Source organism: Genypterus blacodes, unplaced genomic scaffold (assembly GCF_046128005.1).
Source record: "Genypterus blacodes isolate CSIRO-AG114 ecotype Tasmania unplaced genomic scaffold, CSIRO-AGI_Gbla_v1 ptg000003l_1, whole genome shotgun sequence".
Lineage (NCBI taxonomy): Eukaryota > Metazoa > Chordata > Actinopteri > Ophidiiformes > Ophidiidae > Genypterus > Genypterus blacodes.
The window spans coordinates 8,290,409-8,304,688 of record NW_027466817.1 but is presented as its reverse complement, the minus strand read 5'-3'; the positions used below and the strand labels follow the sequence as shown (position 1 = coordinate 8,304,688).

The following is a 14,280-nucleotide window of genomic DNA, read 5'->3' as shown; positions in this document are numbered from 1 at the left end:
CTCTCTCTCTCATACAGTACTTATGTTCAGCCCTGAGTATACGACCAAACCCAGTTTTACCCAGTGTCCTCTGTGGGTTTGAGACCAAAGCGCATTTGGTTCTGAGAGGGATGACCTGCCAGCTTGTACGTCACCGTCACACAGCCCTCTGCTGCCTTTGAACTCTGTGTCGGTGTTAGAAAACTCAGGACTCAGGACATGGGAACAGAACAGTTTTAAGATGTTTTGTTCCTAAAAAAAACATTGCTCCTACCTGTCCAGTGAGCTGGCCATAAATTAGAGACCTCTGACCCTGGAAAAGTGTTGTAATGGGTGGAGACAGAGCAGTGACAGACACTCCCTTTGGCAAATCCCATTTGACTTTAATGTCAACAACCGCAGGCTGCAGTGCAAAGCGCAGTGACTGCATCACCTGTGTTTAAAAAGGTTCAAAAAGAAAGGGAAGGTACTGCTTTTTCGTTTTTCTGTAACCACCTTTCCTGTCCAAAAAGGGTTTTTAAATGGAATTCAACATCTTGATTCTGGGCCGTCTTACTTTGGGCTGCATCCTGTCACCTCCTGAGATGAACTGAGCGTGGCCTCCTCCTTCCTTTGCCACTCCGTTGATCAGAGCAGAGCTGGCTCCCTCGCCAATCCCAAAAGAGAAACACCTACAACAAAGCACTTTTATTTCTAACTACAACCCATTTTAGGAGCTATGTACAGTAATGTAATGTGATGTAATGTACAGTAGATGTCTGCGGTTGTTGTTTTTGTGTCCTCACCTGTGGGAGCCAGAGTTCTTCTTTACCAGGTGAATGACATCTTTCGTGTTCCCCACCTCACCATCAGTAAAGACAAACAGCTAGGGAGGAGAGATTACACACTTCAATAGGTGGATTTACATTCAAGCCTGAAACATGCAGCACTTGCACAAAGTCGTCCACACAACACACAGAGAGACATATGATTCATCATACCAGAGGACTTATCCAGACCAGAACAGAACAAAACAAAACACAGCTAAGGCGTGGTCACTCTATTCTAGATCTGTTCTTGGCATCAGTGCATCAACAATGACAATGTGTTGAATGATTTATGTTGTGTTTTTATTTATGTAACACCTTGTGATGTGTGTGTGTGTGTGTGTGTATTACTTGTCTTGGCTGACTGGGGATGCATGGCTGACTGTAGATATGTTTGAGAGGCTGAAGGATCTCAGTTCCTCCCATATCAGCCTCCATGGTCTCAACTTTCTTCAAAGCCTCATCCATGGTCTCCTGGCTGTACTTCACACTCTTACTGCAATCAGAAACACACGTGTACACTGAGGCTGCCTCAATTGATTATTTTGATCAATTCATTGATCTACTGATTGTTTTGACTATGGAGTAGGTAGGTAAGTAAGTAAGTAAGTAAGTAAACTATAATTTCAGGTATATACACTGAATAAGTGTCCATCAGGTTGCCAAGCAGTCTGCATGATATTTTGGTTTTTATGTGAACTGTACCCTGATAGTGCCACATTACCACATATCCATAGCACAACACTTACGGGAAGATGTGTTCAAAACTGGATCCAAAGCTGTAGATGTTGAAATGGCAGCCCATTGGCACACTCTTCAGCAGGAGCAGCAGGGTGTCCTTGATGAAGGAGAGATGAAATGTAATAAAGGCCACTGTGTGACAGGAAGTGGACCACTGATTTCAGAATAGAATTAATTTTGACGGTATACCCTGGCACTGCTAATGCGAGTCTGAGCGTTCTGGTTACTGCCCATGGGACAATCCATGCTTCCAGATCGATCCAATAAGAACACAAACTCTCCACATGAGGCGACTGAGGACATCACAGCCTGGGGGAACTCAGGGTACAAGCTGACCATCACTACTGCATCGCTCATCAGAGTGCCTGAAACATAAGAGACACTCAGGCAGAATGAACGCAGATCTGCATTTCTTCCAGTTGGAGGATGAAGGCGAAGATCCTCCTCTTAGAGGCGTCAGAGCTTCACTCATGTCCACTCACCAGACTTAGCAGAGGCCTGGCCTGCTTCCACCACAGCAGTGGGCTGGTGAGCATCTTTGTAGTAAATCAACAGCTCAACGTCCCGGTCAAACTTGTGTTCTGCAGCCAACTTGACCTGCAGTTCATAAACATTTCTGTAAATATGAAAAACGTTGTGGGCTACATTATTGTACAGAAATGGTGAATCTCACACACAACCACTGTACCGTGGCCTGGGTTTGCTCAGTGTTGAGGTACTGCAGCGCCTCCAAGGAAGAGCTGGACTCTACTTTGGAGATAGGACGAGGAGAGGACACCCGGGCAGAGAAAGACAGACCGTAGGGCACAAGGGAAGCTGGCACAGAGGTCACCTGAACACCGTCTGCACTACCTACAAAGACAGCAAGATAGGAATATCTCAATTGAAGATTAAAAGATACACAAAGGAAACATACAAAGCCGAGCAGTAAGAGAGCCAAAGTAAAACTCCTGCAGGTGTTGCACGCTGAAACTTGAGGGTTCATGGTTTCCTACCCTGAGGTTGGTATCTAGGGTTGAGCACAGCAGGAAGACAAAACCTCAGCCCTTCATCAGCCTGCACAGCCAGCTCAGTGACATACTCCAGCCTGATGGAGGCGCTCTCTCCTGGAGGCAGGCTGCCCACACTCAGAGTGAATACATCTGGGCTCTGCTCGCTCTCCTCCAAAAGGAAGGCCTGCTGACCGGAGCTCAGCGCGTCATCATATTCCTCACGAGCCTGAAATGCAGAGGACAAATGTCAGGGACACCTTTGGACTGGAGAATGCTGTTTTTTGTTGCAGAGAAGAAGCGTCATTCTCCAGCTCACCTTCTGTTTCTCCCGAACCTCAGCAACAACCTGCGTCTGTCCAATCTTAGCACTGAAATGACAGACAGCAGCATCTCCAGGCAGAGGAAAGACAAAAACAGCCTCTATTGGTTTGTCCTCCTTGTTCTCATAGAGCAGAGTGGAGACCACTGAAGCCACATGGTCCCTCACCTCCACCTCCACCTCAATGCTCTTCAGAGGAACTGAAGTGGAACGGAGGCAAAGCAACAACGTCAACACACATTTGTGAAAATCTATGCATGGTGTATGTATGCAAGCCCCCCTGAGACCTTTATAGACGCCGCATTTGTTTTCAAACCTTGAATTTTTAGCATGAATACTTTAACGTTTTAAGAGGTGGAAAAACAATTGTTTCACATCTTACTGAATCAATGACTTCTATTATGCTTGCCCAGCACCAAATATAAGATGTCTTTATTTGTTTTATGCTCCATGTGTGAGGCTTTTGTTGTTGTACAGTATGTGTCAGTGATATTTCCTGTTTTTCAAACAGCTCTGTACCTGGTTCCTTCCCAGCAGTAAGCAGGCCACAGCAGGTCACCATTGTGTAGTACCAAGTAATAGCTGTAGGAAAGTAAGTCATCAAGGAAGGTCAATTTTATTTGTATTGCCCAATATCACATACAATGTCTCCAAGGGCTTTACAGGCCCAAATTATCCAAATAATCTAATCACTGCACAAATAAGCAAGTTAAATACAAGTTCATACTGGGGAAGTACAGGGCGTTCATCATTGTTTTGTTGATGTATCTCCTAAAATTGTGCTATTTCCATGTTGCAACTTATAAAATTAGGCCAACTATTGCATCTCATGCAGGTCTCACTCTAACACAAGCAGCTATTTCTGTTACTTTCATTTGATTTAAAAACAACTAAAATAAGTTTGTATTCTACCGTTAACCTGCATGCGTCACATGAAATGTCCGGGACTTCTTTTAGTTTGGTATGCTATCATTATTTAAGTGGTTTGTTAAAAAAAAGAATAAGTCTTACCTGTAAGAAGATATTCTTAGTGCGCAGAGAGTGTGTGTGTGTGTGTGTGTGTGTGGTTTTCGCAATTGCGAGTCACTCTGATATAGGGTGGATGTGTTCGGTTTCGGTTTAGTGGCACCGGAAAGATGTCAGTGTTCTGCTCCCTTAAAAGTGCGCAGGCAGAGTGCGCGAACTGTGTCCCACCGTGGCGAGTTTCCGGTTCATGCTACGCTGGAGTGCGAAATCCGAGTAGGACAGAAGCTCCCAGATGTTCTCTCTCTGTTTTCACCACCACACTGGACTTTACACAATACCCACAATGCATTAAGAGAATCACTTCTCCTTTCTCGCTAGTGCGCTTATCGCAATTTCTTCTAGTTTGATTTGAAATTATTGTTAAACATATCGTTTCTCATCGTTTCTATATAATCATACGTTTTATTCTGGTCCAGACACCAGTTAAGAGTTACTGGGCTTTAAAGTTTTTCCACTCGCTATCTGACCTCTCAAGTAAACGCATATATTTGAGCAATAAACACCACAACAACACAAAGTCCTTCTCTGGTTGATTTCACAGACTGTTTTTCCGCATTGATATGACACGGCACAGCGATATGACAGCAGCAGCAGAGACAGACCGTGAGACAGACAGACAGATACAGTATGTCACAATGGCCGCATCCCAATATGCTGACTGGCTGAATCCCCACTTGTTTGTTGAGCCCAGTCTGTTTCCGCATCGGGGCAGAGGGAAGCACTGTCTGAATAAAGTGATGCATCGGAAAACTAACCAGCTCGTGTAACATTTGATAGACACGTAATTTAAGTTAAGAAAAAACAGTAATATAGCCTTGTTGTTGTTGTTGTTGTTGTTGTTGTTGTGTTATCAACGAAGGTGCCTCAATCTGAATTGAATGTGGCATCTGGTGAGCCCCTTACATCAGGAGCAATCTTAGCTGCATGGGTCTGTGGCTATAAGTGAATCAGGCATCCCGGAGGATGGTCACAGGTCCTCAGTAGATCATTGTCCTGCCTTTTCCCTCCTCAACTGCAGTAATGTCTGAAGGTCTGGTAGTCATATATGAGCCGAGCTGCTGAACGAACGTGCATCCACTTAACTTGTCCTTCTCCTTTCTGTTGGCCAGCGGTGGGCACATTTCATCCTACAATCTATGTCCACCATTTTGAGCTGAAAACCACACACTTCATGACAATTTGTCATGATTATTCTTGTTTTGTCTGTGGCAGCCCCAGATTGTCCGTTGGAGTCTTGAAACAGGGGAAAGTACAAAGTAAATCTGCACCGCAACCCAAAGCAGATTTACTGTAACATGGCTGAAGGTTAAAGACACATTTCTATAGATAGACAGATATTATATCTATACGGATATTAAAGGAAAGACATGTAAAGAGGCACTTCCAAGGACAGCCATGGCCTTGGAGTGTCCATGTACAGATCATCACAAATCAGATGCTTCTCTTCAAGTTTCTTCTGTTTATCAATCTATTTGCACGCATAAGACTTAGCTGTGTGTTGCTGTCATTTCCAAACACGTAATGAGCTGAGATTTGGAGACAAGCCTCACCTGCTTTCTAACAAACGCCTCAGTGAGAAATGAATGATACACAATGCACTTTAGACCTCCAAAAGGGACCTTAGTGCTGCACATCTGAATGGCCTGCTCCAATGAATCAAACGCCCAGTTGTGCATGACGAATGTATACTCAGCTTCAGACAAACAAGGAAACAGTGTTGTTATTTTTATACTATAGCTATTTTTCACCACTTTAATACAGTGACTTCATATGCATGGACGATGTAGCAGAGGCTTGTCTCTCTGGTCAGGTACTTTCATTTGTGTGGATGTGGGCATATTCATCCTTATTTAATGCATTTTACGATCTGTAAAGAAGCCAACAGATGTACCACCAGCATGTAGTATCTTAGTCCTGCAGTGCACCAGATCCAGATGTGATCAGATCCACAATTCAGATTATTATTACTATTACTATTATTACTATTCACACTTCTTGGAAAGCTGTTCAGATTAGGGAAGGCAGGTGGAATCAGATACAGTGTACTGTGATGCACTGCTTTACTTCAGCCCATTAAATGTGGCTGATGGTGAATATTTTCCCATCTGGAATTCACTCTCAGCCCTACTATGGTTGATTAATGTGACATAGTTGTGGTTGAAATCTTTTGTCATCCATCCTTGTTATAATGAAAGTGATGCAGGGTGACTGATATTTGCCAGGTAGCACTCTTTATTGTCTCATTGTGTCCTTAATGCCATCACCTCCCTGCTCCTCCCTACTGTATGATTCACCCCATGTATGATTGATCTTTGATTAAATGATAAATGCATTGATGAATTGTTAATTCTATTAAAATAGTTATATAGCATCATCTTATGAATGCCTGAACGTGTTGAAAGAACGGAAAAAGAGATTTCAGCTTGAATATCAAAGCTTTATTTCAGATGGCATCTACCTTTTGTGTTTTGTATTTTAATTACTTTTTTATTGTTAAGATTTATCTTCAAATGTTTATGAAAATGTGCATTTTCATCTTCCTATATTGTACATTTGTCTTGTACCATGTGGTATAATAATTGTCACAGATGTTTTTGTTCATGTTTCAACTTGATTCAACTGAAAGAAAGAAAATTTGCGATGCAAAATAAAGAGCAATTTGTAAAGATGCATCTTTCAATTTAAAGAGCAAAACCAATTAACCTTATGCTAACTTAATAATATAATACTTGCATACTACTATACTAAACGTATATTTACTATACATTTCAGTATATATATACAGTATGTACACACACGCGCGCCCGCACACACCCACAGTGTATATGAGCTGATGGAAGGAACATATCACAACCCAGTAGTTTGACAAGAAATAGTATGAGAAATGTCAGCGTGCACTCATATTTTTGTTCAGTAGAGCTGCATTCATGCCAGGGTCACAAACAGCTCACTCACTAACATGAATGTTAAGATAAACAGAGGGAATTTGAATGAATTTCTCTTAAATTGAGCATTAAGGCCTGACATGTGAACATTCTGTAGCTTTTGAACACCAAAGAGGGGCCAGTATATCACTGTGGTATCTGAAATATAGCAGAAGAGAATAGAATAGATATGCCTCCTTCTTATCTACAACTTTGAAGGCGAACTTGAAAAGCAAAGGTCAGAACACCTCAACGCTGTGGTTTTAGTCATACATCTACAGTATATACTGACCTGGATGACTGAGAACACAGACATTTGGATCACAAAGGACGGCTGTCTCACTGACGGGTGGGAGTAGAGTTTACTGGTTTGACCTCATTCACAGGGTGAATGTTTGCTGACAGGGTCTACATCCCGTCAGCACACAAAGACTCAAGTGACTCAACTATGAGCTTTTAGTGATAAATGTATAGGGAGTAACATACACAACATCCACTAATATGAATGGAATCTCTATACATCTCATCTCACAAAGGGTCACAATGACCTTTGAATACCTACAAGAGTCTTTGATGCTTAAGATGCATTTTAAAACTGTAGCTTGGTTATTACCTGTGTTGTCGATTTGCACCTTGGTAATAGATGTGGACTTGGAGCTGGCAGTCAAGCTTAATTGAGAAAACTGCAGCTACAGTAGGTTCAGTCAAAGAACCACAACTACTAAAACTCATGAAACAATAGTGTTGATGTGCTAAAGGGGAGTTTATAAGTAAACTTGACAAACTTGAAATGACTGACATGTTAACCTGAGATCATTCACTCACCTGTGACTAAGTTAGACTATCTGAACACCAGAACGCACTATGCTGTCGATTACTGAAGTATGATTTAATGGAATTCAATGGAAGTATGCTGAGTCATCGCATGGCAAGTGTTGTTTTTGAAGTTTACCACAGCTAATGCCTTCAATTTGCCTATTATGTGTGACAGACAGTTCAAATACCCTAAAGCATCACATTTTAAAAGGTGGAAAGCAGCAATTCAGTTAGATTTAGTAAGTCAATTAGCAACAGCACCAATTAACCCTTTAATGGTTCTCTTGACCATTTGGTAGATCACTTTCAATAACTTGTTAAAGAATGCCTGCAAACTAACTTAACCTAACCTTTAACCTGAAAAGCCCAACAGGGGGCGCTGTAGTGCAGACCTCTTCCTGTTATTGATGCACAGATCCGCAGGATAATAATGCTTGTTAGCTTCATTATAGTATCTTGACTTGTTGTACTGAAATGGAATATTCACCTTCATTCACAAATCACTGAAGTACTAAAATCTTACATGCCTGCTTAGATTTTGTATAAAGACTCATTTCTGTGTCTAAAATACATTCAGTGTTCAGTCCCCACCACACCATGTGCAGATCACACAATATTTTTAATTTTCACAGACAAAGACAGTTTGATACAACACAGAATTCAACATTTAAGGCAGGAGAACATCTTTGTCTAATCATATAATGGTTGTCTTCTTCTTCCTCATATCAAATGTAAAGTGGTTTAAACAAAGTAAGTCAAAATAGTACAAAGCTGATCTTAGGTGGCCTTTGAGCAATAGGCAACGATGTTATGCTATGTTAAGGTGCGTAGTAGTATAGATTAACAGGAAAGGAAGGAACGGATCTGCGTCTGTGATTTAATGCTGGAGGAGAATCCAGGCTTAATGAGAACCTCACAGCCCCAGAGCTTCTTTCTGCACCGTGGAGCCCAGCAGCACATTTCCAGCTTCCACACACTCTGTCACACATGGTGCTAAAAAACAAACAATCACAGACACAGAAGTGATTGGTAGAGGGCACAGGCCACATCTGTACATAATAGCATCATAGCATCATCATCATTACCTTTCTCAGCACGCAGCCATGATGCAGCCTTCATAGCAAGAAGCTCCCACTCCTCCTGGGCATCCATTTTAAAACCATGAAGCCAGATCAGAGCCAGGATGGTGGCCCACACTTCATTCTTCACCTATTTCCACAAATCCAAGAAAAGAACAAAGAAATCATTGGGAAGCAATCAACTCAACCTCACTTTGGCCTCCCTGCAAGAACCTGAGTTGAACAACAAGCAAGTGTCTAAGTCTAAGTGATTGACAGACAACCTGACAGGGGTTTCTGTCTTTGACTCGATGCATGCAGGGATGAGCTGCAGCCAGAGGTGCAACAAGTTATGTATGGACTTGATCAAATGAGGTTTTTGTAATGTATAGACTAAATATTTCCTAACAACCCACCGATGCAGGCTTTGGCTTTTCCACCTCTTCAGTGGTCTTTCCCAGTGCAGCAGCAAGAGCTGGTTCAAGCACCCAGCACCCAGAGGCCTTCTGGAGGGAGACCATCTGCAGCAGGGGGTCTCTGGGTGGCTGCTGAGGCTCAACGTCTGCAGACCCAAAACTTCCTGTTGATGACAAAGAGATCATCTAGATCAAGATCAATAAATCCAGGATTTAGCCACTCTGACATGTATTTCTATCTGCTGTAGGTCCTGGATGGAGGCCACTGCTGTATGTTACTGTGATGGATGCATAGTCTTTGTGAAATGCAACATACTACACAACTCTCTTACTAATAATAAGGCTTAAAATACATTACTCTGAAAAGCAGAATGTAATGATGACATTCACAAAAATACACAAGTTATGCGTCATTATGGTAACATACCGTCTATCCCAAAGGACATATCATCATCCTCCTCTTCCTCTGCATGACATTGTGCTGTGGCCATACGTTTAGAAATTCCTTTTTTAGCTGAGAAATAAATATCAAAAAGCCAACAGTGAAATGAAATATGACTCATTGAGAGGCTCAGTGTGTCCCGTGCCATCACCGTCTCATATGCTGAGAACAAAAAGCAGTTACAAATCTTAGATAGTTCATAAAAGACGTGACAGAAAACACCCCTCTCACCAGAGACATGTGGTGTAGGTGTTGAGACTTCATATATACAGGAGTGTGTTCAATTCAAGTGTTTACTTTCAACATGAGAATAACAATAACAATAATAGAAACTTGCTTGCACCATTTAAGTCAAAGCATTTGTAGGATTAGGTCGTGCAGGAACACAAAACAACGTTTTGGTTGAAGAGCTTAAGTAAAACTCTCTTTTTCTCATTTTAAGCTTAAACTCCTCCACCACACACACACACACACACACACAAAGAACCCTGAAGGCAAACACACACCTCTATAAGGTCCAGCAGCCATAGCCATATCTAGGGCAACTGGGAAATGGAGTAAACATAATAATACATACAAATATAGAACTGAAAACTGTCTTATATTATGATGACAAACAACAGCTACATGATCTTACATATTAAGTTAAGTCAATATAAGGACATGACAGAACATTACAATATCATTCTAAGTAGAGAAAAAGTATGTGTTGTGTTGTTTAGAGTTATACAGGTGTGTGCAAAATTCAATATTTTACCTGTAGCACTGCATCCAAACATCACTGACATAACAAGAGAGAAGGGAATTATATGCATGTTCAAACGTAAATTTAAAAAAAGAAATTGGGCATAAAACAACTGAATTCTTATTTGTCATTTGTCATCAACTTGTCGTGGGAAGAATGTGAGCTGAAATGAAGTATTTCTGACTTCCCTTAGGCCAGAGGTCAACAACCTTTACGATTGCTTGTTTATAAACTTAGTGGATGTTGGCATGTTTCTGTGCACTAGAGGCCCCTGGACTGCAGAATAATTATATGTTAGAAAGTAAATCAAACAAAACAGCTGAACACTTATTTCTCATTTGTCACCAAAATTACAAATGAAAGTGTTTTTGGCAACATCCCTTAGGCCAGAGGTCGACAACTTTTACTATTCTGGCCAAACAGAATCTGTCTGGATTCCCAAAACACATTTCTACTGATTGAAAGGCTCAGTGTGTCTGATAAACAACCGTTAGAGAGTCTGACATTTTCTATCATGTCTTTATATGAAGTATGTAAGGATCATTCTGACCAGAGCTATGTGTGGTGCTGTTGAGAGTTATACTAGTGTGCACTAAATTAAATCTTTACCTGGAGGAGGAGGAGCACTGCAGCCTCTCATTTTGAAGACCTTCCCTGAAAAAAATGAGAGAGTTGGAGCATGTTGGAAAGTAAATAAAACAAAACAGCTAAACTCTTTTTTCTCATTTGTCACTGAACTTACATGAAATTCAGTTTATAGTTTAGATTAAGTATTTTTGGCAGCATCCCTTAGGCCAGAGGTCGACAACCTTAACGATTCTGGCCAAACAGAATCTGTCTGGATTCCCAAAACTTTTACTATTCTGGCCAAAGAGAATCTGTCTGGATTCCCAAAACACATTTCTACTGATTGAAAGGCTCAGTGTGTCTGATAAACAACCGTTGGAGAGTCTGACATTTTCTATCATGTCTTTATATGAAGTATGTAAGGATCATTCTGACCAGAGCTATGGGTGGTGCTGTTGAGAGTTATACTAGTGTGCACTAAATTAAAGCTTTACCTGGAGGAGGAGGAGCACCGCGCTTCACTGAAAAAAATGAGAGAGTTGGAGCATGTTGAAAAAGTAAATAAAACAAAACAGCTAAACTCTTTTTTCTCATTTGTCACCGAACTTACATGAAATTCAGTTTATAGTTTAGATTAAGTATTTTTGGCAGCATCCCTTAGGCCAGAGGTCGACAACCTTAACGATTCTGGCCAAACAGAATCTTACTGATTGAAAGGCTCAGTGTGTCTGATAAACAACATTTAGGGAGTCTTACATACTTCATATAAAGGCATGATAGAAAATATAAATATCATTCTGACCAGAGCTACGTATGTGTGGTGTTGTTGAGAGTTACTAAATTCAAGCTTTTAACTTGAGGAGAACTGTGAGCCATAAATCTCAAGGGCATCACTGAAATAACAAGAGAGAAGGGAATTATATGTTAGAAAGTAAATCAAACAAAACAGCTGAACACTTATTTCTCATTTGTCACAAAAATTACATATGAAAGTATTTTTGGCAGCATCCCTTAGGCCAGAGGTCGACAACCTTAACGATTCTGGCCAAAGAGAATCTGTCTGGATTCCCAAAACACATTGATTGAAAGGCTCAGTATGTCTGATAAACAACCGTTAGAGAGTCTGACATTTTCTATCATGTCTTAACATGAAGTATGTAAGGATCATTCTGACCAGAGCTATGTGTGGTGCTGTTGAGAGTTATACTAGTGTGCACTAAATTCAGCTTGAAGTTTACCTCGAGAATAAGGTGAACTGCAAAGCCTGAGGCCCATCCCTGAAATAACAAGAGAGTTGGAACATGTTGGAAAGTAAATAAAACAAATCAGCTTATTATAACTCTTTTTTTCTCACTTACATATGAAATTCAGTTTATAGTTAAGGTAAGGTATCTTTGGCAGCATCCCCTCGGCCTTTATCATCCCCGATACTCTCTTACACTTTTGCTATGTGATCATTTTCTTAGTACTTTCAGTATTTCCTGTCTTGCTTTACTTTACTAAAAGTCTTACTTTGAAGGGAATGTGTTCTGTACTGGTGAGCATAGGAAAGCCAAATTGGAGACTTTGTTCTTTTGGATTACAAAACCTTATTATCATTCATTCATCAAGCATTACATTGAATGAATGTAGTTTAGCATCTGCATATGAGAGCTGATCATTGATAGTCCTGTATTAATGAAAGCTGTGCCTTTTCTTATTGTCACACTCTCATCATCACCATCATCAACTAATGACTTCAAAGCAGCAGGTGTAACATACTGTACGTTTGTTTACTTGCTTGGATAGAAACTTACTGGGTGTTGGCACGTTTCTGCGCACTAGAGGCCCCTGGACTGCATCACCACTGCCTTTGTTGACAGCGATAAAAGCAGTGAAGGAACTGCTCACTCCTGACTGAACACTGAGCTCCACCACCTTCTCCTTCACTCCTCCACCCTCCTTTTTTGTGTTCTCTCTCCCTTCCATTTCCAGGGAGCGAATCAGAGTGCGAGCACCCAACCTGTGGACTATTAGTCTGAAAAGAAAGAGTGGATACTTTACCGCAACAATACAGAAACTTAGTTAATTTTGCAAACTCAATCCTGCTGCTTGACTCTCTCTCTCTCTCTCTCTCTCTCTCTCTCTCTCATACAGTACTTATGTTCAGCCCTGAGTATACGACCAAACCCAGTTTTACCCAGTGTCCTCTGTGGGTTTGAGACCAAAGCGCATTTGGTTCTGAGAGGGATGACCTGCCAGCTTGTACGTCACCGTCACACAGCCCTCTGCTGCCTTTGAACTCTGTGTCGGTGTTAGAAAACTCAGGACTCAGGACATGGGAACAGAACAGTTTGAAGATGTTTTGTTCCTAAAAAAAACATTGCTCCTACCTTTCCAGTGAGCTGGCCATAAATTAGAGACCTCTGACCCTGGAAAAGTGTTGTAATGGGTGGAGACAGAGCAGTGACAGACACTCCCTTTGGCAAATCCCATTTGACTTTAATGTCAACAACCGCAGGCTGCAGTGCAAAGCGCAGTGACTGCATCACCTGTGTTTAAAAAGGTTCAAAAAGAAAGGGAAGGTACTGCTTTTTTGTTTTTCTGTAACCACCTTTCCTGTCCAAAAAGGGTTTTTAAATGGAATTCAACATCTTGATTCTGGGCCGTCTTACTTTGGGCTGCATCCTGTCACCTCCTGAGATGAACTGAGCGTGGCCTCCTCCTTCCTTTGCCACTCCGTTGATCAGAGCAGAGCTGGCTCCCTCGCCAATCCCAAAAGAGAAACACCTACAACAAAGCACTTTTATTTCTAACTACAACCCATTTTAGGAGCTATGTACAGTAATGTAATGTGATGTAATGTACAGTAGATGTCTGCGGTTGTTGTTTTTGTGTCCTCACCTGTGGGAGCCAGAGTTCTTCTTTACCAGATGAATGACATCTTTCGTGTTCCCCACCTCACCATCAGTAAAGACAAACAGCTAGGGAGGAGAGATTACACACTTCAATAGGTGGATTTACATTCAAGCCTGAAACATGCAGCACTTGCACAAAGTCGTCCACACAACACACAGAGAGACATATGATTCATCATACCAGAGGACTTATCCAGACCAGAACAGAACAAAACAAAACACAGCTAAGGCGTGGTCACTCTATTCTAGATCTGTTCTTGGCATCAGTGCATCAACAATGACAATGTGTTGAATGATTTATGTTGTGTTTTTATTTATGTAACACCTTGTGATGTGTGTGTGTGTGTGTGTGTATTACTTGTCTTGGCTGACTGGGGATGCATGGCTGACTGTAGATATGTTTGAGAGGCTGAAGGATCTCAGTTCCTCCCATATCAGCCTCCATGGTCTCAACTTTCTTCAAAGCCTCATCCATGGTCTCCTGGCTGTACTTCACACTCTTACTGCAATCAGAAACACACGTGTACACTGAGGCTGCCTCAATGGATTATT

General features: G+C 41.4%; 1 protein-coding gene across 32 annotated transcripts in view; it reads right to left on the bottom strand.

The window, feature by feature from the left end:
- The window catches only part of LOC142995581 (von Willebrand factor A domain-containing protein 5A), a 34,528-nt gene that overhangs the window by 5,507 nt on the left and 14,741 nt on the right, over positions 1–14,280 (bottom strand). For 19 of the 32 annotated variants that reach the window (XR_012961700.1, XM_076146754.1, XM_076146721.1 and 16 more), the window contains exons 1-13: positions 3,849–4,135; positions 3,357–3,419; positions 2,835–3,037; positions 2,522–2,744; positions 2,215–2,378; positions 2,009–2,123; positions 1,716–1,891; positions 1,535–1,623; positions 1,137–1,281; positions 765–844; positions 536–650; positions 254–412; positions 61–164 (exon numbers count right to left, since the gene is read on the bottom strand). Coding sequence is in view for 30 of the 32 variants with exons in the window: in XM_076146754.1 (XP_076002869.1) it covers positions 61–164; positions 254–412; positions 536–650; positions 765–844; positions 1,137–1,281; positions 1,535–1,623; positions 1,716–1,891; positions 2,009–2,123; positions 2,215–2,378; positions 2,522–2,744; positions 2,835–3,037; positions 3,357–3,399 (1,616 nt within the window). In the remaining 2 variants the exon portion in view is untranslated. Of the gene's footprint in view, positions 1–60; positions 165–253; positions 413–535; positions 651–764; positions 845–1,136; positions 1,282–1,534; positions 1,624–1,715; positions 1,892–2,008; positions 2,124–2,214; positions 2,379–2,521; positions 2,745–2,834; positions 3,038–3,356; positions 3,420–3,848; positions 4,137–8,203; positions 8,597–8,688; positions 8,813–9,077; positions 9,242–9,504; positions 9,592–10,025; positions 10,065–10,873; positions 10,919–10,968; positions 11,074–11,117; positions 11,353–12,069; positions 12,109–12,627; positions 12,849–13,010; positions 13,115–13,203; positions 13,363–13,485; positions 13,601–13,714; positions 13,795–14,086; positions 14,232–14,280 lie in introns of those variants that run through there. The other 13 variants (XM_076146695.1, XM_076146704.1, XM_076146747.1 and 10 more) reach the window with 5 other exon arrangements.